We start from the raw sequence: 26,949 nt of genomic DNA, 5'->3' as shown, positions 1-26,949 counted from the left end.
TTAGTGAGTGGGATGCATCGCTGCAGCGTCACCAATACTTAGTGAGTGGGATGCATCGCTGCAGCGTCACCAATACTTAGTGAGTGGGATGCATCGCTGCAGCGTCACCAATACTTAGTGAGTGGGATGCATCGCTGCAGCGTCACCAATACTTAGTGAGTGGGATGCATCGCTGCAGCGTCACCAATACTTAGTGAGTGGGATGCATCGCTGCAGCGTCACCAATACTTAGTGAGTGGGATGCATCGCTGCAGCGTCACCAATACTTAGTGAGTGGGATGCATCGCTGCAGCGTCACCAATACTTAGTGAGTGGGATGCATCGCTGCAGCGTCACCAATACTTAGTGAGTGGGATGCATCGCTGCAGCGTCACCAATACTTAGTGAGTGGGATGCATCGCTGCAGCGTCACCAATACTTAGTGAGTGGGATGCATCGCTGCAGCGTCACCAATACTTAGTGAGTGGGATGCATCGCTGCAGCGTCACCAATACTTAGTGAGTGGGATGCATCGCTGCAGCGTCACCAATACTTAGTGAGTGGGATGCATCGCTGCAGCGTCACCAATACTTAGTGAGTGGGATGCATCGCTGCAGCGTCACCAATACTTAGTGAGTGGGATGCATTGCTGCAGCGTCACCAATACTTGGTGAGTGGGATGCACCACTGCAGTGCCACAAATGGGCAGTCATCGGGCCGTCAGCAGGAGCAGATGGGGTGCTGCTGTTTCCTTTTCCCCTGGACTTAAAGTCTGAGTCCCACCGGTTGGCAGCCAGACTTCTCAGTCGCCACTACAAACACCTGTCAACAACAGACTACTCAGCCGACAGGGCAGTGCAGACTGGTGGTTGAGCACTTGAGAGGCTGCGACGGGAAGATGATCCATTTGATGCTAGCCTAGTCCCACAGTGAGACCCGCCTCAGAAATATAAAAAAGAACGGGCCTCGACTGCACAGCATAGGCACCAGGCAGCATTCCCTGTGGCTGCGGCCTTAAGCAGGCAGGGGAAAGAGGGGCTCATGCACCTCTAGCAGGTGACCTACACCACTTCATCAGATTCAGCCACAGTGCCACTCCACTGACCCTCTCTGTGACAGCCTGTCTGCGGCCAAACCTGTCAGGCTGTAGAGAGGGAAGGGGGAGGCAGTGGGCTGACTCACAGACTTGTTTTCCTCCTCTTCATGAAAAGATGAATACTGATTAGAAGAAGCTGAAATCTGCTAAGCTCATTTGCTCTGGTGGAAAAGACTGAGCTGGAGGCCTCGCTTTCCTGAATAGTTTTTATTAGCAAAATCCTAGGAGGGTAAGGCAGGCAACATACCCGGGTTCCCGAGCTCCGGCAAGGTGACCCCTGGCATGATGTGCGGAGCAGGGAGGTTGAAGTTGGGGAGGCTGGGGAGGTTGGAGAGGTTAGGCAGCCCTCCTGTCAAAGGCATCAGACCTGAATAGAGGGGAAGAAAGAGCACAGGGTAAACTGTCTGCCCGGGAAGGAGACGGGTCCTCACATCCTGATAAAAGTACTCCTTCCTTCTTCAGACTTCACTTCCTGTGTGGTGGCTTCCCATCAGAATACAAAAGCAACAGCTACGTGTCACAGAACTCAGCATGTGCTGGTATCTAAGTGATTAGACTGTGAAACCAGCAAAGGTTAAAAACAAGTAGCAAATGCTCCCACAACCCTGGAAAAGAAGGATGCTGCCTAGTGGTCCAGAACCTGGAGAGAAAGCCCACTAGCAACCACACAGGAAGCATAGCTGGATTTTTCTTTGATGGCAGATGTTTACTGTCTCTGGCTTTCTTCCATATGTGTACTAATCGCGACTGACCTTTGCAAAAGCAGAATCAACTCAAGTCCACACACTAAGACTCACCACGCTGCCCCATCACTCTGCGCGCATGTGCAGCTCCAGGCTGACCACCAGGCTGCACACGGACAACTGCAGCTCTAATCTGAGGCCCTGACAACACACACACTTGTCACTGAGGGGACAGCTCACTGGTAACAGCCAGACAACAGGACTTGGTCTGCGTCGGAAATATTACGGAGAACCTTTTTAACACTGGAGCCATTCAGGACCTAAATAAGGAGCCTTCTCAGCCAGGGCAACCACAGGAACAGCCATGAGGAAGCTCTGAGTGCAGGCGGGAGGTGAGATGGTAGAGAACCCCAGGCTGACTGGCACCTGTCCCCTGGTCTCCTGAGGAGAGCACATGTCCTCCTGTCTCAGAGCTCTGCAGCGCTCATGGGATGAAGAGGAGACAGAGTTTCAGAAGCAAATACCATCACTGAGCATGTCTCTAGACTGCTGCTTACTTGGTAATGTAGTAGCTGGGTTCATTGGTGGCACAGAAGCAAGGGACTGGTTTACTTGCGACAACAATGGTACAGTTGGTACACCTAAAAGAAAACACATTAAAATAATTTTAAGCCATTTTTTCTGCCAGAAAATAAACAGACCAAATACAGGGGGACACTGTCCAGTCCTTCACCATGACCAAGACCCAACCACTGCCTGTGTCCTTCACTGTATCACCCTTCAGAGTGACCCACCACTGGACAGCCCTGACAGACACCTTAGTCACAGCTTAGAAAGCTATGTAGCCTCCCCTGGGTAAGATCACTGGACAGGATGTCTGCCACTGACCTAAGATGGGCTAGATTCATAGCGGGCTCATGTAAACATGAGGCTGCCAGAGCCCAATGCCCTGGGACCCAGTGAAGGCTGGTCTATGAATGAGGACAACGGCTGACATGTCTAAGCAGACAAAAGGACACTCGGACTTCCTATATAGGCCAGCATATCTCTGTCTGTACCAAGAGCGGCTCATGGTAACAGTCTCCATGTCCAAGGGATCCTTGGGACCCACTATTGGTCTTTACCACCTACTCAAGCGGGAGGCTTTCTGATGTCAAAATAATAGTAATACATGTTGAACATCCTTAATTAAAATCCAAAGTCTGAGATAATTCCAAATATGAAGCTTTTTCAGAGCCATCACGACTCTGCAAGTGGAAAATGCCACAGTTGACTTCACGTATGGGATGGAAATGAAAACCCAGGCACACTGAAACTACAGTAGAATCATCTTCAAGCTGCGTGTTCGTGTTTGGAACAAATGCACTCGTGTTTAGACTTAGGTTCCAACCCCATGGTAGCTCATCACATCTGCTGGTCCACAGTGTTCCAGGAAGAGGCCCAGGTTTTCGTCCTAGAGATCTGTTTAAACAGGCAGCAGGAATGAACTGTGTCTAAAAGGATGAGCCAACCATATGCAGCTATCTTATTTGTGTACAAAGTACTTTCCTTAAGAAACTGAAGACAAGCAAATGAGGAAGGAGGGGCACGGAGAAAGAGAAGAGAGAAAGAAAGTAAAGAAGAAGAAAAAGACCCCCTAGCCACAGCACCGGCAAGAAAGAGTTCTAGGAACCCAGGCTGCATAAAAGTGTTGGAAACGGCTCTCTCCTGGACCACACTGTTACCAGAGTGTCTGTTAAGTGCTAACATATAATAGCGATGCTGTAACAACTTTTATGTTTCTGCCTTAAACCTTGGCTCTAAGAAAATTAAAATAGGGGCTAGAGGGATGGCTCAGTGGTTAGGAGCACCTGTGGCTATTGCAGAGGACCTGGGTTTGGTTCCCAGCATCCATGGTAGCTCACAATCATCTGTAACTCTGCAAATCGTCTGTAGTTCCAGGGAATCTAACTCCCTCTTCTGACTTCCAAGGGCACCAGCAACATGTGTGGTGCACAGACACACATGAAGGAAAACATTTAACACATTAAAAAAAAGAAAATGAAAATAGCTTGGATTTGTTTCAAATTCTGTTTGCTAATAAAATTTTTCATATTGCATTTCTTTCATTTTAAAGGGTAAATCCATTCTTTGTATCAAAAAATAACTGGCTGTACCTAAGCCAAGAATTATAGTCTAGGGCCACAAATGGGCTTCACTGGGTCTGGCAGCTAGGCATGGTGGTGCATGCCTTTAATCCCAGCACTCAGGAGACAAAGGCAGGAGGATCTCTGTGAGTTCAAGGCCACCCTAGTCTACAGAGAGAGTTCCAGGTCAGCCAAGGCTACACAGAGAACCCTGTCTCGAAAAACAAAACAAAACACCAACCCAAAAACTACAACACACTTTTCTATGTCCACAGTTACTATGTGGAGTTCTCAGAGAACAAGCAGAAGCCAGAATGGAAAACAATCTAACAGGACACTGCTTCTGACAGGGTCAAGGCGCTAACACTTCAGTCTCAGATATTCATGTTCTCAGTGGTGAAAACCTTTGTAGTGTCTTTTTAAACTGACTCAACAGCGAAAATACCAGCTCCTCTCAGTCTTCTGTGAACGAGAACTGCTTCATTTACGGTCATCTCTGTAGCATCCAAAAAGCCAAGTCTTTGCAGTGCCAGCTCCAGGGCCTCGGTGCATAGACGTCGAACAATATTGGCTTAACAGTAGGGTGACGAGGGAGGAGTAAAAATGAGGTATCATATGTTTCCTAAAGTCATTCTAAATATGTAATAATCACTCAGCCACAGAAGGGCCAGCTGACCTACTATTACCAAATGATTCAGGAATAACTAGAAGGTCGTCTGAGGGACCTAAGAAATCACTATAGCCAGAAAGAACTCACATGCTAGATGGGAAACAAACCCTTGCCATGTGTCTGTTGACACGGATATCTGACTGCACACCCTACAAAGCTCCTGGAGAGCATGGGGACTGGGCACCCAGGGAACAGATTCTAGATGCAAACCGAGAAAAGCTGTGGGCGACTTGTATGGCATGGGAATTTTCTTCCCACAAAATTGTTAGAGAGGATGTTAAACCAAAAGACCTGTGGAGGGACCCAGGTGTATGTCCTGAGCCCTAAGGAAGAAAAGGTATCCCTTCACACCCCATGTCTACCCCTGCAGATGTGGAGGTAACGCAGCCCAGGTTCCACCATGCAGAGGCTGGTAGATGCCGAGTCTGTGCTAGTGCACATCCTGATTCGTGGGGTTTTACAGCCAGGCGCTGTCTGCTGGTGCAGAGCACTTGGTCCTGCTTCTTAAGCGTCTATGAAACCAGCCTGAGCTCTACATACCTGTACTGAGAACACTGCTGACCGCTGGTGGAGATGAGCTAATAGAAAGGCCAGACAGACTCTGCTCAATTCCTGCAGTTCCTGATGGTGACAAAGATGGGGGACTAACTGAGGACAGCTGGACCTAGTAGAAAAACAAACGTGGGGGGGTTACTTATGAATTAGTTGAGAAACCAGTTGGAAATCTTAACCCCATGATTCCTTTCTCCATCTCGAGATGTGTAGCTCCTCGATGTATTCGCTCTCCTCTCGTTGACCACACTGCCACCTTCTAGGAATCTGGTCTCTAGAGTCCCTGTATTCTGCGTCAGGTCTAGTTTTCTTGTGACTCTCTGCATTCTCACACTGCATTCTGTCCTTTCCCTGGCTGCCACGTGACACTGTCTTCTGATCCTAACCTCTCTAGGCAGGAGGCCCCAGTTAGGGGGTGGAAGAGAGGGCAGCAGAATGGGAACACGGAACTACCTGGGCTCTGGCATGGGGAGTAAGGAAAGGAGGAACTTCTCATAGCTGCTGCCCTTCCTCTGGATGGAGAAGGTAAATTAATAAACTGTGGCAGGGTCTGGAGAGACGGCAACAAGGGCAGCAAGGACTTGCAGACAACCTGAGTTTGGTCCCCCACCCCCGCCGCCACACACACGCCGGGAAGTTCACAACTGCATGTAACTCCATCTCCAAGGCCTCCAATATTCTCGTCTGGCCTCTTTGGGCGTTCACACATATGCATGCACGCACACACACACACATACTTACATACACACACACATACTTACATACACACACAAAAGCAATCTTAACCCTGCCTTTACATCTTCTTTTCAGGTATGTGGTTTTTATGTGTTGACAAGAGAGGCTACCATATGGGATGGATTCCTAAGAAGCAGTTAAAAGACCTGCAAGCCACACTATCTCTTGACAATTTCATCACCTTCTGCTGGGCTATCTTGCCCTCTATGCTGATACTCTAAGTCTGCACACCTAGTCCTCTGACGGCCAGGAGCACACTCAACCTCCCTCCAGTTGTACAGGGACCTCAAATTCAGCATGATGCTTAGTGCCTTTCTCATCACTGCCTGCCTCAACTAGTGCCACCACCACATGCTTCCACACAGGAACGACCACATAGAGAATGATCTCACCTCCGTAAATCCATCCTTAAGAGGAGTAACAGGTGTACCAGTCACTTGTCCTGGAAGGGAAATTTTCTTTCCTTCTTCAAATGGGCGTGTAGGTATTCGGTGCAAATAACCATAGCCAATGCCACATCCAAGGCTAAAAAACATTTTTCTTATTGTTATAAAATACAACTTGCATTTCCTTGTGGTTTTAAAACATAAGCTCATGCATTTCCTCCCCCTCCTTTGAGTTTTCTTTTCTTTCCTTTCCTTTTCTTTTTTAATATTTATTTATTTATTATGTATACAGTGCAGGCCAGAAGAGGGTACCAAGACTCATTACAGATGGTTGTGAGCCACCATATGGTTGCTGGCGATTGAACTCAGGACCTTTGGAAGAGAAGGCAAAGCTCTTAACCACTGAGCCATCTCTCCAGCCCCCCCCCTTTTTTTTTGAGACATGGTGCCACGTCATCCTGCTCCTCCCCACCCTGAACACATCTGTATTTCCATTCTGCCATCTTCCCAGAAGTCTCTAGGATCCACCTATACATAACACCATGTCTATCCAGACACTACTCTTAGTTCCTATTTTTCTCCAACCATTTATTACCACTCAACACATGGTATGTTAACTGTTTACTGTCTGTCCCTCTCAAGAGAATATGAAGGCCTATAGTGACAGAGCCCTTCCTTTTTATTGCCTTAACAGTCCTGGCACTAGGCAGATACCTAATAATTACTTGCTGCAAACTCATACGCTGCCTGTTCACTGAGCAGCTCTAACATGTCCACACAATGACATCATTTGCAGGGTATAGCACAAACCACATAAGTATATTTGATGCCAATTTCTTCTAATTTTTCTGGCCACTGGCATCGGAGGCATCTTTCTAAAAGAAAGGAGCACTCTGCTGCTTTGCGGTCTGTCTCCTTTCTTCCTCCTCCTGTCTGTACAATGCTGCTGGGACTATCAAGCAACACTCTATTCTGACAATATAATAGAGCAGGGATGGCCAAAGTCAGCTGTTCAACTTCTACCCAGAGCTGAAAATCTTGGAAATGACAAAAACTGAAAATCGGTTCATTCTTTCATCCGTGGGATGCTGGAGATGCTTCACATTCTGCTGAGCGATATCCCGAGCCCCTGCTGTGGGATCAATTATGAATGCCCTGAGAAGATCTCATTTCTGGGTGTGTGCAAGCCTGGACCATGGCTAGCGATAACGTGATCAAGGGCGGCCGCAGACAGGCTGGATACGGAGAAGATACTCCATCTCACTGTTCTTGAGTTACAACGTACAATTCTGGTGGCAAATTCAGCTCAACATATTTAACTTACCACATTTAACTCAAGAACCTTAGGTAGTGAGATAAAAATACTGTGAGCATATGGAGCCCATATGGAGTCCTTCCTCGTTCCATGTAGCAAGGAAACCACACAAATTGAGCAGGGGTGAGAACATGTGTAAAGTTTCCAAACCCTGCCTAAGCTGAGGTCAGGAAGGGAAAACAAGACAAACGGCTACAGCATGGGTACTACGCTCTCTAGGCGCGGGCTTTAGAAAAGGAATTACTAATTCCAGTATTTTATATCAGTTCTTTTTTCTTAATGAGTTCTAAAAGAAGTCAAGATGTTATTTGAAAATAAAAGCATTCTTTTATTCTTAAAGATTTATTTACTTATCATGTATACAGTGTTCTGCTGGCATGTACACCTGCACACCAGGAGAGGGCACCAGATCTCATGACAGACGGTTGTGAGATACCATGAAGTTGCTGAGAATTGAACTTAGGAACTCAGGACTAAGGGAAGCCAGTGGTCTTGACCTCTGACCTCTCTCCAGCCTTAAAAGCATTCTTTTATAATATGGCAAAATAAAAGCTGCAGCACACCTGCCCGCTAAGAGAGCAGTCACAATTTCACCTGAGAATGCTTACCTGCCTTCCCCACCCCACGCCGAGTTTGGTGTAATGATCACTTCTCGACAGTTGTCAGTGTCCGTGTTGTACACGTAGAGCTTCAGGGGCTTTGCTTCGTGTGTCTCAATAAGGCTGAACAGGTCTTCGGACTGCACACAGTCAAGAGAAAAAACTTGAAGGTATTGTAGCTGGGAACAGTGGGTCTCAAAATTTGACTCCTATCAGAATCAGTTGAGAAACTTCCTAAAATAAATCAACTTCTAGGCCCTACCTTTGACATGGATATCACTATTTAATACTAACTGCCTAACAGAGTCTTATTTAATGTACATATTAATTCAAGCAAGCTCACTAGATGCCAGGCCTCAGGCCAGTCCCAAAAGCCCTTACTAGTGTTCTTACTCAAGTTCTACAGATTCTGCGCTGCTGTGTTCTGGTTACTCAGGTTTGTGTGAACTTCACTAGTGGAGAGACAAGGAAAATGACCCGAGCAACACGGCTGAGCTAAGGATCTCTGCAGCACTGCCATAAATGAGTGACAAGTCCAAGCGATGAGGTGAATTATGTCACATCTCCTCTCTGCTGTATGTGTTCAGGAACTGTACATGCTTGCATTTAGAGTTAAAATTTCTGTCTTTGCTGATCATGATACTTCATGCCTGAAGGTATCAAATGAAACACAGATCTGGAAGTTGTCTCCTTACATGTAGCTGTGAGGGAAACATCACATGGTCATTGCACAGGTTCTCTACCTCCAGCAGGTTTCACCTTGCATGCTTCCTGACTAAGCAGTGTTCTAATTACCTCATTCATGACAGTATCTGCTCCAATGATGTAATCGCTGTGAGGTCTCAGTCCTGCCAGTGCTGCTGGGGAGTTTGACTCCACTTCCTAGGAAGACAGACACACAGAGAGCAGTAACACTCCAAGTCTTAGAGACAGCTCGTAACTACAGTCACCAAAGAACCCCCAATATTCCCACATTGGAGATAATGTCAAATTTAAGAAACTAGAGAATACATCTATTTTAAATTTCCGACAACGAAAATTATGTAATATTTAATAATTAAAATATTTCTATCACTGTCTGCATTATCTACTCTGGTTTCTCTTTCTTGAGTTAAAAAATAATCGTATCTAAAAAGCAATGAATACTAATTTTCAGAAACCAAAAACATAATAATCTCTCTACAATACAATTTAATACAATCCTTAATAATATCCACACAATAAAATTTCTAATAATATCCACACAATCCAATACAATCCCTAATAATAATAACCACACAACAAAATACTATCCCTAAGAATACCCACACACACAACCCAATACAATCCCTAATAATAATACCTACACAACCCAATCTAATCCCGAATAATAACATCTGCATAACTCAAGACCATCCCTAATAATAATATTCCTACACTTGCTGCAAGCTGGAGATGGCCAGTGTCCCTCCAGCTCTCCACGCTGTGTTTACACCCACAGGAGTAGCTCACGTTCAATACCTACCAGCACATGCCAAACGTTTTCGTTGGCTCCATCGAAGCTGCAGAATCGGATGCTCACCCCGAGCAAGCCCTGGCCACCCCACAAGTTGCTGGGTGTAACTGAGGTCTCCCGAAGCTCTAGGGTCTTACTACTATAGATGAGCATTTTTACAGGCTTTTCAACATTGGCTTTCAGTAGATCCTTGAGAGTATCATTGTCTTTATTCTACAAACACACAGAAATCAGTCTTTAATGAATAAAAGTAAAGCAAATTATTATTAATTTAAGCATCTCATAAAAGTAATGTTGATAATCAGGATAAATACAAGTTCTTCAGGCAGAAGTTTTATTAACTTCAAATGTTTCTCCCAGTAAAAGAATGTCAGGACATGAAGAGCTCCCACTGTGAGGCAAGCTGACTGCTTTTCTACCCTGATTATGGAACACCAACTCGACATAGAGTGACCCAGCAACTCAGTGACTAAAGACAAATTCCGTCACAAGAACTGCATCTCTATCAAAGTTACAATGACTGCTTTTTTTTAATTAAATTTATTTATTATGTATACAGAATTCCTTCTATGGCCAGAAGAGGGCACCAGATCTCATTACAGATGGTTGTGAGTTACCATATGGTTGCTGGGAATTGAACTCAGGACCTTTGGAAGAGCAGGTAATGCTCTTAGCCTCTGAGCCATGTCTCCAGCCCCGCAATGACTGCTTTTAAAATCTAAAATATAGGCTGGAGAGATGGCCCAGGCACACCTCTAATCCCAACGTTCTGGAGGCAGAGACAGGCGAATCTTTGTGTTTGAGGCTAGTCTTGTCTACACAGAGTGAGTTCCAGGATTCCAGGATGGCAAGAGCTACACAGAAAGACCATCTCATAAAAACAAAAACAAAACAAGCAAAAAAAAAAAAAAATTCTAAAATATAGTCAGGTGGTGGTGGTGGTGCAAACCTTAATCTCAGCAGTCAGAAGGAGAAGCAGGAGGATCTCTGTGAGTTTGAGGCCAGCCTGGTCTACAAAGCAAGTTCTAGGACAGCCAGGACTGTTGCACAGAGAAACCCAGTCTTGAAAAACAAAACAAACTGAAATCTAAAATATATGCTGACTTTAAAGTCTAATCTTAGACCCTACTTCTAACATATGATCTATTGTTTATTAGGAGCTAAAAGGTAATGGAGTGAAATAATGCAAATATTTCATTATGTAAACAAAGGTCACTGTGTCAGACATTGACAAATTATGAGCAAAAACTTAATAAGACCATTATAAAAATAAGCCAGCCAAATAGATACTGTTATGAGAATTCCCTTTGCAGAAGCTACATAATTTCTTTTCCAAAGGACTGTATCAACTGAAGACACTTTAGAAAAAGCCGTTTTTGGAGAACAACTCTTTCTGCTGTTCCAATAAATTTACAAATCATGGGACTGGGATCAAGAAAGCTGGCAGGGAGGTGATACAGTCCTAGACCATCAGTCACCGGCCTAGAAAAAAAACCAAACTTTCATATACAAAAAACACATCTGCTTCCCTAAGATGATGTGACACTTTAATGTTTATTAGCATCTTTCCTTTAAAAATTAAACATGCCTGGAATAGGGGTGCACGCCTTTTGTTTCAGCACTTAGGAGGCAGAGGCAAGAGGGTCTCTGAGATCCAGGTCAGCCTGGTCTACACAGTGAGTTCCAGGGCTACATAGTGAAACCCTCTCTTGAAAAAATAAGCATATTATAATTGTGTGCACAGCTGATTTTGTTTTGTTTTGGGTTTTTGGTCCTGTGTGTACGTTTGTGTGAGAGAGGAGAGAGAGGGGGCGAGATAGAACCAAAGGGAGCGCTCATGGAGGTCAGAAGAAATTTTGGAGTCAATTTTTTTTTTCTACCTTTGTGCTTGTTTCAGGAACTGAACTCAGGTCCTGAGACGCCTATGGTGAGCATCTTTACCCAGTGGGAAATCTCACCTGCCTCTAACATGATTAGAGGCAGTAATCATGCCTCTAAAAGTAGCTGACACACACGTAACCTAATTTAGAATATTTCCACTTTAAAGAATATCACAAAGTTCTATATACAAAATCATAAAAAGCTGAACTTACTAATCTTGAACCGTTAATAGAAACGATAAAGTCAAAGAAAGGCTCCAGCCCAGCTCTGTGTCCTGGGGAATTTTCCTGTACCTGTAAAAAGAATATGTGAAATGAATACTTGACAGTGAAAAACAGAGGTAGGGGGCAGAATGGGGGTGCCCTCCCCCGGATCAGCAGATAGAGACATGGTCCAGCATCTACTCCCCGGGCACCATTCATTTCAACAAAAACAAAGGACCAGTGTCAGGGCAGCCTGCTAGCCCCAAAGAGGACCAGGAAGAACAAGGGAGGTGCACACAGGCCTCTAATCACAAATCTAACATTCAGAACTGGGACGGAGAGAGCTCTAAATGGGAAGATCTCAAGTCGATTAACTACCAAATTTTCTAAATTCATAGTACACTGACAACTAGCAATAGAAATATAACCAATAAAATCTAAAGTGAATACAACTAATTTTGTATCTGCTTCTCCAAAATGTGTTCATGTGTAACTTTGTTGCTGTTTTGGACAGGATCTTACTCTGTAGACCAGGAGGCCTGCCTGTGCTGGGACTAAAGGTGTGTGCCATCACACCTGGCAGCAAAAGGAATTTTTATTCTGCGTGAGGTTATTAACTCTATCAAAACTACCCTAAAAATGACATGTGCACTAATATTTGCAGGCTGGTTTTCTGTAACAGACTATATAGTCCTTTTCTGGGTTTTGGGAAACAGGCTTTTATGCTGTTGTCCAGGCTGGCATGGAACTGCCAGCAATCTTCCTGTCTTAGCTCCTAAGTTCTAGCATTACAGGTGTGAGCCACCATACCTGGCTGTAGACCACATGGCTCTAAGGGCAATTCTGAGGCTATGCAAATTACAGTTCCTACACATTCATATACACATAAAGTTGCAGATATTCCCACAGGGGCACATGATTCTAATGCTTTGAAAATGGAGCCAGGATCATTCCTAGAATATATTTCACTTAAGGCCGGTATCATCCAAAATTGTACTTTACTTCCTGAGTCAATGTTTCTCTTTTCTTTAATATCTGCAGCAGAATAGTAAAGATGTGTTGCATTTGTTTATGCTGTGGAACACTTGTTTAATGATGTTTAGATGCATTCTTTTACGTTGAATTTGTTTAACTCTGTAAAGCTGTGTTGCTTTGCCTGTCTAAGACACCTGAGAGGTCTAAAACAGCTGAACGGCCAACAGCCAGGCAGGAGAAAGGATAGGAGGGGCTGGCAGGCAGAGAGAATAAATAAAAGGAGAACTCTGGAAAGATCAAGGAGCAAGAAAAGGAAGAGACAAGGACATTAGGGGCCAGCCACCCAGCTACACAACCAGCAACAGAATACAAAGAAAGGTATACAGAGACAGAGATAAAAGCCCAGAGGCAAAAGGTAGCCAGGATAATTTAAGAAAAACTGGCAAGAAAGAAGCCAAGCTAAGGCTGGACATGCGTAAGTTAAGAGCAAGCCTCCATGTGATTTATTTGGGAGCTGAGTGGTGGGTCCCCCCAAAGAGTAAAGAGCCAAAGATTAAAAAAAAAAAAAACAAAACAAAGAAACAAACTAAGAACAAATATAATTAGCACTAAACAACAAAAATAAACATATTTTTCTTTTGCTTGGTAAGCAGTGTTCCATTATAGAGATGGGTCAGCATTTATTGGATTTAAAATTTTATTTCTGCTTTATTCTGTTTCCCTATAACTTTGGGATTAAGTCTGCGGGAGCGTTAGCGGGACATAAACAGGAAAAGGAGTGGGCTACCTAAGATGTTAGCTTCTTGTTCACAGAAGACAGTGAGGAGAGGGTGGGAAGGCAGGAGGAGCGAGGGTCCAAACAGGACTAACAGTGAAAGGGGGGACCCAGAGACGGCGCATGTGGTGGGCTAGCAGCTCAGGCTCATCTCGTCCTGAAGAGAGTTGTTTGCAAAAGAGCTCTAACTTGCACTTTCTCCACGGATGGGTCTTCTGCCTTGCTAGATATTCAATTCTTTGTCCATCTCAGTGACTCCCCCAGTACAAGTCCTTTTTATAAATAAGTTAAATATTAAAGAAAGTCATTAATTATTAAAGATATTAGTTTTCAAAAAGAATCACTGTCAAAGGGTCTCATTCCATAGTTCTTTTTCTGAAGATTTTTGAGGGGCTGGGGAGGCACAGTGGTGCACGTTAGTCCTGGCCCTGAGGAGGCAAACGCAGGCAGAGTTCTTGAGTTTGGGCCTAGCCTGGTCTACATATCATGTTCTAGGCCAGCTGGGGCTAACTAATGACAGTGTGTACCAAAAGATAAAATACAATTTTATTTTTATTTACATGTACATGTATGTGTTTGTGTATGACATGCTCGCAAGTACAGGTGCCTGCAGAAGTCGGAAGCATCAGATCCCTTGAATTGGAATTATGGGGGGTGAGCTGCCAGGTGTGGGGTGAAAACTGAACTCTGCCCTCTCTAAGAATAGACTCTGTGCTCTTAACCACTGAGCCATCTCTAGCCCCAAGGGTGTTAAAGCTAATTTAAAAACCAGAATATATTCCTCAATTTTCTTATGGCTAGTTTTTTAAATGGGAACTTTCCCACTTTATGTATTATCAAAATGGCTAAAAGTCAAACTATCAAACAGATTTCTTCTCAAATGGCAACTTGAAAAGGCAGATGGGGACTGCCTGGGGCACGTGGCGCATGCCTGTAGTGGGCACTCAGAGCGGAGCAAAGAGAACTGTCAGGCTGAGGCCTGGATGGGCTACAGAGCAGAGAAATCCTGTCTCAAAAGATCAAACCCAACAAATCAAGTTATAGTTGGGGGAGGGGGAGGGTGAAGTTACATTTACTAGTCATGAACCTCCAGCCACAAGTGGCTATCAATTACATGTGAAATGCCCCAGTATGAAAAGAGAGATAAACCACTCCAAGAATGAATTTTTCATTTTTACTGGGTCCATATGTAATTGGATTATCTAAATATGAATTTTCTCAATATAGCTTCTAAATTGCTGCTGATACCACTTTATCTAGAATCCAACTAGTTTACAGATCAATTTTGGGCTTCTTCCCTGAAAAGTTGATCTTTTAGTTAAGAAGAGCCAAGGACAGTACTTTTGCAACAGCGTCAACTCCCAAAGGTGACGCCACACGGATTCCTAGCAAGCTGACCCCACCTGCCCTCACAATGTAAAGTTTAAAGTGTGTTTGAGCGGGAAAGCTTCCAGTATCACCAGAGTAGCCTTCCTGTAACTCAGAAAGGATCCAATAGCTTAGTCTGAATTCTAAAAGAAATAAACAACCCTTTCAATTTTTCCATTTCATTTGCTAAAAACATTGATTCCATCTGTTTTTAATGAACCTTGAAATTAATTTCTTTCTCAAATTTATTATACACCATTAGAGCGCAGCACAAATTAGGGCAAGTAGGTATCTTAATTATTGCTAGGACACCAGCAGAGGGAGCTCTGGAAGTCGGTCTCTGGCTAGTACCCCGTGAGTCACACACACACACACACACACACACACACACACACACACACAGCATGGAAAGTAAGGCCTGCAGGGCTCTGAAGGTGGTACTGGCTACTGCCAAGAGTCTCCTCAGCACACCCCCAGCATCAAGACGACGTCAGTATTTTCTGTTCTGTAAGATCTCAAGTGTTCGTTTATCTTTGCTTATTTCAAACCCATCTTAATTAAAACAAAACAAAAACCATATGTGTCTGATTCCATGGACCATTTGACACTTATTATAGGGCCAAATATCATATAATAGTAATTTAAGAGAAATAGGTTAAGTTTAAAATTTAAGGTTTTAAAACTGTATAATGAAAAGATAAAAAAAATTTAGGGCCAACTGAGACAGTTGTTGGTGTTTGTCTTGAGACAGGATCTTACTGAGTTAGCCTTGGCTAACTGGCCTGGAAAAGACCAGTGCTGGGATTAGAGATGTGTGCTATTATCCCCAGCTAGGACTGACATAGTTTTAAGCCATGAATTTGTCAATGACTGTGTGTGTGAGGTCAGTAAAGTCTGTTTATTTCTCTGGGACTCCATCCTTTTATCTGCAAGTCAAGGACAGTGTCGCCTGCTCATAAAGACGCTGCAAGGCTGCACCGAGCACAAGCTGGTGACACCCTCCAAGCTCTACCATGACAGAAGCTTGTCCCCATCAGCAGTTACCTGTTAACTCTTTGTAATCCACTACTACCTGGATACCAGTTACTCTCTCAGCTACTCTTTAGACAAATAGTGGACTAATAAAGAGCTAGCTGGGGAGACTCATTTAATAAGGCTGCCTCTCAAAGATTAAGTGCAGACGGATGGCAGATCAAAGGTCAAAAGAAAAACAAAGCTCACAGAGAATGGCAAAGAAGAGTATCTGAGACCTTCCAGAATGCAAAGACTTCCGAAATGTATACAAGAAGCAATATTCAACAATATAAAAAGTGACAAACTGTACACCTAGGAGCACCTGCCCTTCAGAAGGCAACTTGAGAGAAGCCACGCAGACACCCGAAAGGGTCTGGATCCTAAACAAACCCCGAGCAATCTTAACAAAAGATGAGAAAAGGCTGGGAAACAGCTCAGCTGATGAAGCGCAGACATCAGAACGATATCCGAGTACTACCCCAGCCTACCTAAAACCCAGGTTGCTGCCTGCACCTTAGTTCTGATGGCGATTCTCTGAATGAGTGCCTTCACGGAAGCCACCAGTAACATCTTCCACAAAGCACTTGGCTGCTGAACTAAGAGCTGCGATTTAAATTTTATTTAACTTATTTAAAATAGTCTCAGGGGGCTAGAGGCTATTCTTCCTGACAGCCCAAGTCTACATGGCAATTACAAGAGTCCATTTCAACAAAGCACGCATGTTAGATGGTCACAAAGGTTGGCTCATTCAGAGTGTTTGCCTTGCATCTACCACAAACAGGACAGGAAAGGCAGCATTGTGCTTAGCGCCACTTGTGATGTTAGGGGAATGTGACACAATTTAAACACAGGAGTTCAACCAGCTGCTGTGAACTGCTTCACACAGACAAGCTGGTCCCAACCATCTGAGTTCTATAAATGCAGGACATGGAGACACTGTCCAGTGATTGCCAGGATGGAATGTTCTAGAGATTGTAAATGAGCCACTTCTATCACCTGAAAATCAGAGCGAATGGTGGGTCCTTGCCCGTGTCCTCGCGATGAGAAGTGGAGAAAGGAGCCAATCCCATCGTAATGAACTTATCAGGGAGTAAAGCATTCATCAGGTCAGACCACAGGACCTACTGACCTCTGGGGATCCAGCACAGCCCCCGAGGTGTCCTCTACTGATATTCTCGGTGACAATTAGGATCAAGCAGCACAGCACCCACCTCGTCCTCTCTTCTTCAGGATCAAGAACTCAACTTCACATGCCTGGGCATCATCCCTCCTCCCTCTTCGCTCTCCAATCGGGGGAGGGAGACCAGGAGAGGAGGAGTCTCATAGTAACAACCTGGGTGGAGCGGGTGTTGGGCAGTCTTCATGCATGACTCCCATGCTTTGCAGCTGGCGCATACACACTGGCTACCACAAAGCAACAGGACAGGGGCCACAGGGGACTTTCTGGACACCGCAGGCGAAGTGGGGCAAAACTATCTTTTTATTATTGTATCACCTTCCTTGTTTACATTTTAAACTTTATTATTTAAAAAGGTTGTAAGTAAGAAAAAAATCATAGATAGGAATTAATCAGAACCAAGAACTACACAACTAAATGAACATTTGGGGTGGCCAGTCAGAACAGAGGCTGTGGAGCTAAGCACTGGATTGTATAGTTTTACTATCAAATATGTAGGCACTTTTAATTTTATTATTCTGTATATGGCTGTTTGGTCCGGTGCTTACAGAAGCCTGAAGATGACACTGGGTCTCCCAGCTGCCATTACTGACTTTTGTGAGCTGTTTGTGGGTTCTGTGTCTTTTGGGTGAGCAGTCAATGTTTTTAATCTCTGAGGCATATCTTCAGCCCCTTGAATATATTTTTATGCACTTATCCACTACCAAAAATGAAAACTCCACGACAGTAAGAACTAGATGAAACAACTGGATTTGTATCCTCTTCCCTGACGCATGCTCCTCCCCACACCCAGTCCTTCCTCATCTCGTGTTTAGCTTCTCTGTTCTCGCTCCTACATGGACTGTACCCTCACGTGCATTTGCTTACACATAGACATGTATGACTGGCTAGGTTCTGCAGAAGGGAGAACATGAAGTTTCTTTTCTTTCTGAGACTGTGTGATCTCACTTAATATTACACATTCTAAGTCCGTCCATTTTCCTGCGAATTTTAGGACCTCATTTTTTTAAAGTTGAATAGTATTGTTTTACATACATATACCAAATTCCCATTACCCACTCATCTGCTGATAAACAAGTAGGCCGATTCCAGTTCTTTGCTATAATGAATAAAGCAGCAATAATTACGGAGAGGCAAACACCTCTATGGTACAGTTTGGCGCTCTTTGGGTATTTGCCCAGGAGTGAAATAGCTGGGTACATATGGTCAATCCAATTTTAACTTTTTGAGACATCTCCAAACTGATTTTCACAATGACTGTATAAATTTGCACCCCAACAATAAATAAGGGTCCATTTCTCTACAAATCCTTTTCAATACTTGTTGTCGGATATATTAATGATAGTCATTCTGACTGGGGTGAGGTAGTATCGCAGGGTAGTTTTGATTCACATTTCTCTGATGCTTAGGGATACTGAAATAGCTTGTGTGTGTGTGTATGTGCGCACGCTCATGCCTGAGGTCAGAGGGTAACTTGGGTCTTCCCTGTGGCAGTTTCTGCCTTTCTTTCTGAGACAGGATCTTTCATTGATCCAGAACTCATCAGGTAAGGTTACACTGGCTGTCCGGTCAGCCTCTCCAGTTTGGATTACAAGCGTGCCACCACACCTAGCTTTTTCCTAGGTCTCAGGTCCTCGTACTTCACAATCACTTTGCTGAGCTATCTTCCCAGGCAATCGTACCAGATTCTTTTCCACAGTCTCCTTGAATGACTGTATCATCAGTGCCACGTGGCTCTCGATTTAAGCCCAGCATCCTTACTTTTGTTCTGACTTAAAAGCAGCAGAGATGCTAAACAAGACTAGAAACATCTGCATGTGGTGTGCCCAGCTATCAGTCCAGCTCAGGAGGCTGATGCAGGGAGATTAGACACAGTGAATTCCAAGCTTGGCCAAAAAGTGAGGCCCCGACTCAAAAATCAAAACTAAAAGACTAGAAAATAAATCCTATGCGCGTGACCCCTGGAGGATTCACTTCAATGTACACAATAAACCCTTATACTACACGTGTGTGCTTACATGGCCACAGCAATGGAAGATCTGCAAATGCGACTTAACAAAAACAAAGCCTAAATGCTCCATGGTGATAGAAGACATAACATGTAACGATGATTCTGCATCAGGCTACGAGATATTAGGTCTCACTCACCAACAAATTCTCCTCTCAAGTTCTTCCAAATAACTCAAAGGGCATGTTCTGACACTGGTCCTGTGATGTCATGCGTAATATGTGAAGCAATTTTAAATGAATGATTTATTAAGTTGCAGTAGCATGCCTGTAGTCCCAACTACTCAGAGGGCTGAGACTTTAGCTCACAAGTTCCAACACAAACGGACCCCATATCAAAACAAACAACCCCCTTATTTCTGATGACCAAAAAGAATTGGCATAAAATGGCAAAAAGACCTGTCATTACATATATCAGCTTTCTAGAAAAGATCTGGGACTGGGGAGAAAAACTATCCAAATCCAGCTTAAATAAAGATTTAGATGGTTTTCTTGGGGGAAGGAAAGCTTGCTGTGTGATTGGGCAAATCAGATTAACCTCTCTGTGCTTTCTCTAGCTGTGAAGAGAGGCAGCCAACCAGATGGCTCGTGAGGCATGAAGAACACCAAATGCAGATCACCATGACCACACGGGTTCTTAGGAACTTTAACGACTGTATCCAGTCACAATGGGCAGAGCAATGAGGAAGGTGAGTGCTCACCTGAGTTTCAACAGATAATTTCCTCAAAAACAAAAATTCTTTAAAAGGACAAGTGCCATATATGTTTGCGCTTTAGGGACAGGAATTAAAGGGTCAGATTTGAGTCAAGTTTCTATCTTAATTTCTATATTTATTTTTAGCGTGTGTGTGTATGAGTGTGCAGGACTGCACACTGTGGAGATTGAGTCATTTCCCTCCTGATGCTCTGTGGGACCCAGGGACCAAGCTCAGGTTGACAGGCCTGTTTGCAGGCACGGGTACCCAAGCAAGCCACCTTGCTAGCCCCCAAGCTGAGTTTTTTTCCCAAGATCTAATAGTATTCACTTGTTTTCAAATTATGTCTAACGTGGCAGTATACAGTCTCCCAAGACCATTCTGATCCCGAATGTGACTTTTAAAGAAACGAGACTACTAAATAATCACACTTCCCGCAGTCAGATTTCAAAGCTCCGAGCACCACAAGTATTTACCAGTTCACATTTTTAGCAGCAAATCAAAAGAACAGAGTCCTGTCAGTAGACTATTAAAGGGGGTAAAGTAAGTGTGGTGCTGTCATTGGCGCCATCACAACATCAAGCTGGCCTGGCTGGGATGGGTGGGACCAGCACCACAGACTCCTTGCCGAGTCTGCCGAAGCCACAGGTAATGGAGAACAAGAGCTTTGGCCAGTGAGGAGCCCGGCAGGCCAGATTAGCCTGCTCAAGACTTCTGACATAGTTTACTGACACACTGACACAGCGGTTAAAAGTGCCCTACGGTTCATGTATTGTGTTCCTGGGCTTTAGTAAACTGAAATCATCTGCTTCCTACATTTGAAGGTAATTTCAAAGACTGTTTATGAATCAAAAAGCTTCTTGGTGTTTGTTAAACTGAAGAGATCAATGGGGAGGAAGGCAGAATCTGCGGGTGGTACTGGCTTTTAGCATTCTAATTACTTCTGGGAAAAAAAAGTTAACTAGCCCAGCTGTTTGTGAGTGTGTCAAAAAGTATTCCCCTGGTAGCGGTAGCAGGGCTTCTCTCCGTTAGCCAGTGAGGCGCCACCAAACAGGGCAGCTCCACCTGAGAGCAGGCAGTTCAGGTTCCGTTTATACAGGATTAACTCCATCTGCAGCCACTTTCATACTCTGAAGCCAGCACCTAAATGCTGTAGAGTCTGCGGCAAATGGCTCGGGTTAGGCCTCTGATTACAAGGGGAATACAGAGCATCTCAACAGTCTATCAGTCAATACACTCCGAAGAGTAACACAGCAGTTCCCAGGTCTCCAGCCTGGTGTGAGTGCAGGCTCCGAGGGCTCCCTTCTCAAGGAGTGCTACATTCAGGCCAGAATAGTTTAATTTATAATGACCACATCTATGAGGCCACTCCAAAGCTGTGACTTTTGAAAATGGCTTTGCTGGACTTACTGGATAGCAAATGTCAAATGGAAGCAAGAGTCTGGCAGGCATTACTGTTGGAGGGAACCCACAGTAACTTCGAATGAAATCTAGGAGCCCTGACAGATACATTCTCTGCCTTCCATTAGGATTCAAGGATGGGAACAGAAGTGATACATGGCTCTATCCTATCGTTTGAAACTGTAAAAACCCGTCTTGTGTGTGTGTGTGTGGGGGAGGACACCATGGCATTCGGATGGGCGTCACAGGACACCCTGTGGGAGGCAGTCCTCTGCTATCATCACATGTGTCACAGGATCAATCAGGCATCAGGCTCGCGCCACCTCAGCAGCCCCAGACCCACTGTCTGAGGGAAGCTGAAATGTTATTTTGAAAGGCTTTGAAACAAGGTTTGAAATCTTCCATCATCATCTTCTGGGTTGGGGGATGGACCAGTTGATAAAGTGCTGGCTGTGCAAAGCAAGAGTTCAGATCCCCAGCGCCCCAGTTAAAAAGCTGGGTGTGGTCTGCAACTCCGGTGTGGAGGGGCAAAAAGCTGAAGAGCCCTTGGGCCTGCTGGGCAGCCAGTCTAGCCAATCAGTGCAGCCTGGGCTCAGTAAAAGACGCCATCTCAAAAAATAAGGTAGAGAGTAATGAGGACTTCATCCCCTCTGGTCTTCACAGGCACACATAAGGGCATGGGAACACGGATGGGGACACACAAACGGACACACACTCAGATCTTGTTATGCCACCCCAAACTGGTCTTGACCTGGGCCTCTTACCTTATCCTCACAAGTGTTGGGCTTAGCGGTGTGCACTATTGTACCCGGCCTGGAACTCAACCTGCTCTGTGGACCAGGCTGAGTTAACCAAAGGGATCTGCCTGCCTCTGCCCCCAGAGTGCTGGGAATAAAGGCATGTACTACCATAGAGTTCACTAAAAGAAATCTGTAAATTCAGTTATATTTTGTGTGCTTAGGTATGTGGGTCTGTGGGCACCATGGTGCACATGTGGTTTGAGGACAATTTTCAGGAGTCAGATCTCTTTTTCTACCATCCGGGTCCTAGGACTTGAACTCAGATGGCAAGAGTTTTTACTAACTTAATCATCTTAACCCCAAGAATCTGCTTTTATTTTTAAGGATTACTTTTATTTTCAGTGTATGTGGGGAGGGAGGGAGGGAGTGGTATGCACATGCGCCCGCACAGGTCAGAGGCATCACTCCTACAGTTCAATAGGGTGCTGTGCGTCACCCAATCTGGGCACTGGGAACCTGACTTGGCTCTCCTGCAAGAGGGGTATGCGATCTTAACCACTGAGCCCAGGTATCCACTTTTAAAATAAAACTATCGGAAAATGTTCAGGGCGTTGGAAAGCTTTTCCTCCAAAGCACAGCTTTCTAATTAATGCTTAAGCTTCACTTCACTTGCAGGAAATAAAGCTGCTGGGTATTCAGGCTGGAAGGCTCACACACCCATCTGCTTGTTCTTGTTTTCTCAACAGGGTCTCATTCCGTAACTCAGCTTGGCCTAGAACTTGCTATGCACTCAAGCTTGGTCTTGAACACTTGGCAATCCCGCTTTCCCTCACAAGCGCTGGATTACGGGTGTGACTGACCACACCCTGCTCTAACACGTATTTTGCCCACACTCTACTTGATTATGCCATATCATTCAAAACCTTTGTGACACACAGAAAAAGGGCTGAGTAAAGCACTGAAAATAAAACGACAAAGACGAACATCCCAGCAGTAGTTACCTTTAGGCACTGCAATTGCAGGGAACTGTGTTTGATCCTGAAACTTGCTTAAAAGTTCTCTAAAGAACAGATAATCAGAAGGCACAGCAACATAGCAAAATGAAGATCAGTATTTGCAGAACATTAAAATTCTGTAATTTTGGAAGTGTATATTTTAAGTCAAGCGTAACGACTGTAAGGTCCCCAGCAACTCCTTTTAAGAATATAAGATCGGCAAACTCCATGTTCAATGCCACGAGGAGCTAGTTTTATCCACACTCCTATGAAGATCAGTTCAGTGAGGCTCACTGCCCAGTTAAGTAACTTTACAGTGAGTGTTATCAAATACTTCCAATGGTTACACAAAAGAGCAAAAACCTGAGAAAACTGACCAAGTGCGCAAACAGATGCTTTTATATACATTAATCACACTGAATGGCCATATGAGAAACTCTCAGGAATGGGTAGTTACCTCTAGGGATGACGAGTTGAATATATCATGGGATCATAACTGCACTGAACCATGCAGAAGAATTACACAGCATCTAACAGACAGAAATACACAATTACCCAAGAAGAAAAGTCTTCTGCTTAAAGAAATTGCCGGATCTTTCAGACTGTCCTCTGTAGATTTGTACGGCAGAATTGAACAGTAAGTACTGAAAATAATCTCTCAACGGGAAGTTTACTTTATCAATATGCGGACGCCTGAGAATAGTAGGACAGCAGCAGATACGGGCATCAGAATATGAAGCAGTGTTTTCATCACCAGGGCGTTGGTTATCAAAGAACACGAAATTATATCAGTTTAGAACTCATCAAACATGGGTGAGTTTATCTCAAGAGTTCCCTGTCACAGACACAGTGGTCCCCAAGCTCGGTCATCTGGTGGAACGCACCACTATGCCTTTAGGCAGTAACAGATGGCAGGAAGAACATAGCTCTTGTTCCTCTGAAAACACAGGTAAGGAAATGAGTGCCAGAATTAGGGGAAGAGAGGGTTAAGAATGCAGAAACATTCGCTTCATGACACAGTCACTAAGCCTCCCTCTGATTAAAGCTCCCTACAGAATTAGCTCCTGTTTTACAGCACCTGTAATGCGGATGGTAACTGAGGCTGCCCCTCAAACTTCTAAAACCCAAGGGGGAGAGTAATAGCACATCTGCACACTGACTGTGCACAGAAACCCTCTGGCGTGCACCTATAAAGAAAACATACTTCCGGCTGGTGGAAGCATAGGCCTTTAATCCCAGAGGCAGGCAGATCTCTAAATTTGAGGCCAGTCTGGTCTATAGAGCAAGTTCCAAGGCTACATACACAGAGAAATTCTGTCTTAAAAACAACAACAACAACAACAACAACAACAACAAAAAACGCAACCAACCAAACCCCTAAAACAAACAACAACAACAAAAAAAACCCAAAGAAACCAACAATAAAAAAGGAAGTCTTTTTGGGCTGGAGAGATGGCTCAGCAGTTAACAACAGTGGCCGCTCTTCCAATGGACCTGTGTACAATTCCCAGCGCCCACACGGCGGTTCACAACTGTTTGTAACTCCAGTTGCAGAGGATCTAACATCCTCACACAGACACATATGCAGGCAAAACAACAAGGCATATAAAATAAGTAATTTATAAGAAAATGTATTTCAACTGTCTTGCATAGGAATAAAGTCATTAAACTGGAGTTCTGTTGATGCGAAGATTTGTCTTTGAAGACCCTAAAGACCTTTCACCCCTACTCATTAACACTAATGTGTCTTACTGGGTTTTCCCAAGTGTTTATTATTATACAAATACCGCAGATCCCCAAGGGTTCATGGTCACAGTCAGCCACTCTGAGCATTAGCTATTAACAGGAGACAAATCAAAATCAGAACAGATTAAAAAAAAAAAAAAGCACCGCCATTAATTTTCCTTCAAATCCGGGATGGGACAGTTCTCTATATTCCCATCACGACGGCACTTAGGAGTCTGGTTAGCTGAAGGGAAGAGGAAAGTAATATGGCTTATGTACAAACACGCTGGCAAAACAAACTGCTAAGAGCTGGACTTCGAGAGGCTCTACGAGTGGAATGGAGAGGCAGCTAGCTATACACTGCAATCCCGACAATCAGAACCCATCAAAGCCCCAGCATTCAGATAACTTTAGAATGTTAGTTCACTCAGAACATGGGACCCAGGGCAGAAAAGGAAGGGAGCAAGCACACTCTCGGGGAGGATTGTCTTGTCTGAGAAGCTACCATCTTTTGACACTAGATTGTCCCTAAAAGGCGCTGCAGACTGAGGCCACTCTGTTCGCGTTACCACTCACACAGGTGTCGCCGCATTCCTGGTTCCACGAGGAAAAGACATTCACAGGAGGATGTGTCTTTGCACCCTGGTGTCTGGCGCTGCGTTCCCCTATCAACCCTGACTATTTTGAAAACATTCCTCCCCATTACTTTTTACCACACCGACCTAAACCTTTATCTCCCTGATTATTTCATCTTAGCAAGAAGAACGGAAGTCCCTCTCCTCCAGGAAATGTAGAAGAGATCTGGAAGTGTCAGGAGCAACCCGGAACGGAAAAGTCCTATCAAAAAAACCAAGTAAATTCAAGTCCGTCAAATCTGGTGGGAGGCCATTCGTTCGTCTGGTCCTGCCCAGGTGGCCTTTCCACGCATCCAGGGGACGCCGAGGTGAATCGACACCTGGGCTGGCATCCCTGGCGGCTCGGTCACTCTCTCCGGGAACCCAGGTACCCACTCCGGCCCCTTCTGAAGGCGGTGTCCCCTGCCCTTCCCAACTCGGAAGCTCAGATCAGGACGCGGCGAGGCCGTGCGGAGGGCCGGGAACAGGTTGGCGGGTCCCCGGCCGCGTCGCCCGCAGCCGCGCCCAGGACGCTCGGCGGACTCAGGCCTGGCCGCCCCGGCATCCCTAGGGCCTCCGCCCCCGCAGCCCTTACCCGCAAGACATGGTAGCCTTCCGTGCCGCCGCCTGGGATCTCGACGCTCTGCGAGGAGCCCATGGCGGCGGGCGATCCGTACGGCCCGGCCGGCTCAGCGCTGCTCGCCCTCGCGCACCGCCCGCTCCGCGACTCCGCGTAGCACTTGGGACGTGGCACTCGCAGCCGCCCGAGCCGGGCCGCACAGCCCGCCGGGAGATGGTCTCCGGGCAGCCGGGCCGCTGCGACGCCGCAGACAGCGCCCCCTTCCGGAAGCCGGCGGGAACGGTCCGAGAGCGGGAGGCCGAGGAGGGGGGGCGCGAGAGGGAGGAACTACGGCTCCGAGCGCGACGCCTGGCTACGGGGCCCCGGAGTGGACAAGACTCATCTAGGCGAGGGATCTATAGTCCCGGAAGAAAAGGTCCTTGGTTGCAGCGCCTCCTCGTGGCCAGAGTCAGAAAAGGAAGAGAGCAAATGCCAAGCTCGCTGGGCTCTTGGTTTATTTTAGGTCTTGTTTAATAAGATTGTATACCTAATAGTTCGCAGTGGTTTTCTGGGGTTGGAATTGGTCCTTTCAATTCACTTTTATAAAGAGCGATGTTCCCCGAAATAACAGCTGTCCCAAATTTTGCTGTTGTTTTTCTCCTCTACCTGATAGAACTTAGTCCAGAGCCGGAAGCAAGGTTGTATTTCCTTGGCATTTTGCGTCTTGCCTTTTGATACCCCACTACACCGCGTCTAAGTAGCTAAGTTTGATTCACACATTTCTCACATTTTTCCTTTCGCCCCATTTACAGCTCCTCCGGACCCTGCCCCTCCCACCCCCAGATACTGTAGTCAGTCAGTTCACTCTCGGTAAAGGTGCGACATCCAGGTGTCAACTGTCTTTGGTGTTTGGCAGTGTGAACTGCTATTAAGGGTGACGTATTCCAGTTCCAAATGGTTTTTAATAGTTACCTACACACGCCTTCAGTCAGCTCGTTCAGTTTGAAGGTTAGAGGAGCAGAGGAATGGCATCCCGAGAAACCAGGGAAGTTCAGTACATGAACCTTGCTTGCACACGACTGGCCAGCTCTCCATATGGATTCAGAATCGTATAAAAAGAACGCTTCCTTGTAAGAGATACCATAGACATAATTAGAAAATACAAGAAAGAGCTTGAATGGGGA

The 26,949-nt window shown here is 45.2% G+C and overlaps 1 protein-coding gene across 1 annotated transcript in view; it reads right to left on the bottom strand.

Annotated features, from left to right (window-relative positions):
* Gorasp2 (golgi reassembly stacking protein 2) overlaps positions 1 to 25,971 on the bottom strand; it is a 28,186-nt gene extending 2,215 nt beyond the window's left edge. The window contains exons 1-9 of the mRNA XM_085680974.2: positions 25,802 to 25,971; positions 11,730 to 11,810; positions 9,646 to 9,849; positions 8,937 to 9,023; positions 8,151 to 8,281; positions 6,234 to 6,366; positions 5,095 to 5,218; positions 2,316 to 2,399; positions 1,323 to 1,442 (exon numbers count right to left, since the gene is read on the bottom strand). Coding sequence (XP_085537100.1) covers positions 1,323 to 1,442; positions 2,316 to 2,399; positions 5,095 to 5,218; positions 6,234 to 6,366; positions 8,151 to 8,281; positions 8,937 to 9,023; positions 9,646 to 9,849; positions 11,730 to 11,810; positions 25,802 to 25,864 — 1,027 coding nt within the window. The 5' untranslated portion in view covers positions 25,865 to 25,971. The remainder of the gene's footprint in view (positions 1 to 1,322; positions 1,443 to 2,315; positions 2,400 to 5,094; positions 5,219 to 6,233; positions 6,367 to 8,150; positions 8,282 to 8,936; positions 9,024 to 9,645; positions 9,850 to 11,729; positions 11,811 to 25,801) is intronic.
* Between the last annotated feature and the right edge of the window lie 978 nt (positions 25,972 to 26,949).

Source organism: Myodes glareolus, chromosome 21 (genome assembly GCF_982192425.1).
Source record: "Myodes glareolus chromosome 21, mMyoGla1.1, whole genome shotgun sequence".
NCBI classification, from domain to species: Eukaryota; Metazoa; Chordata; class Mammalia; order Rodentia; family Cricetidae; genus Myodes; species Myodes glareolus.
The sequence above is the reverse complement of the archived record's forward strand: the minus strand, read 5'-3'. Positions and strand labels throughout refer to the sequence as shown.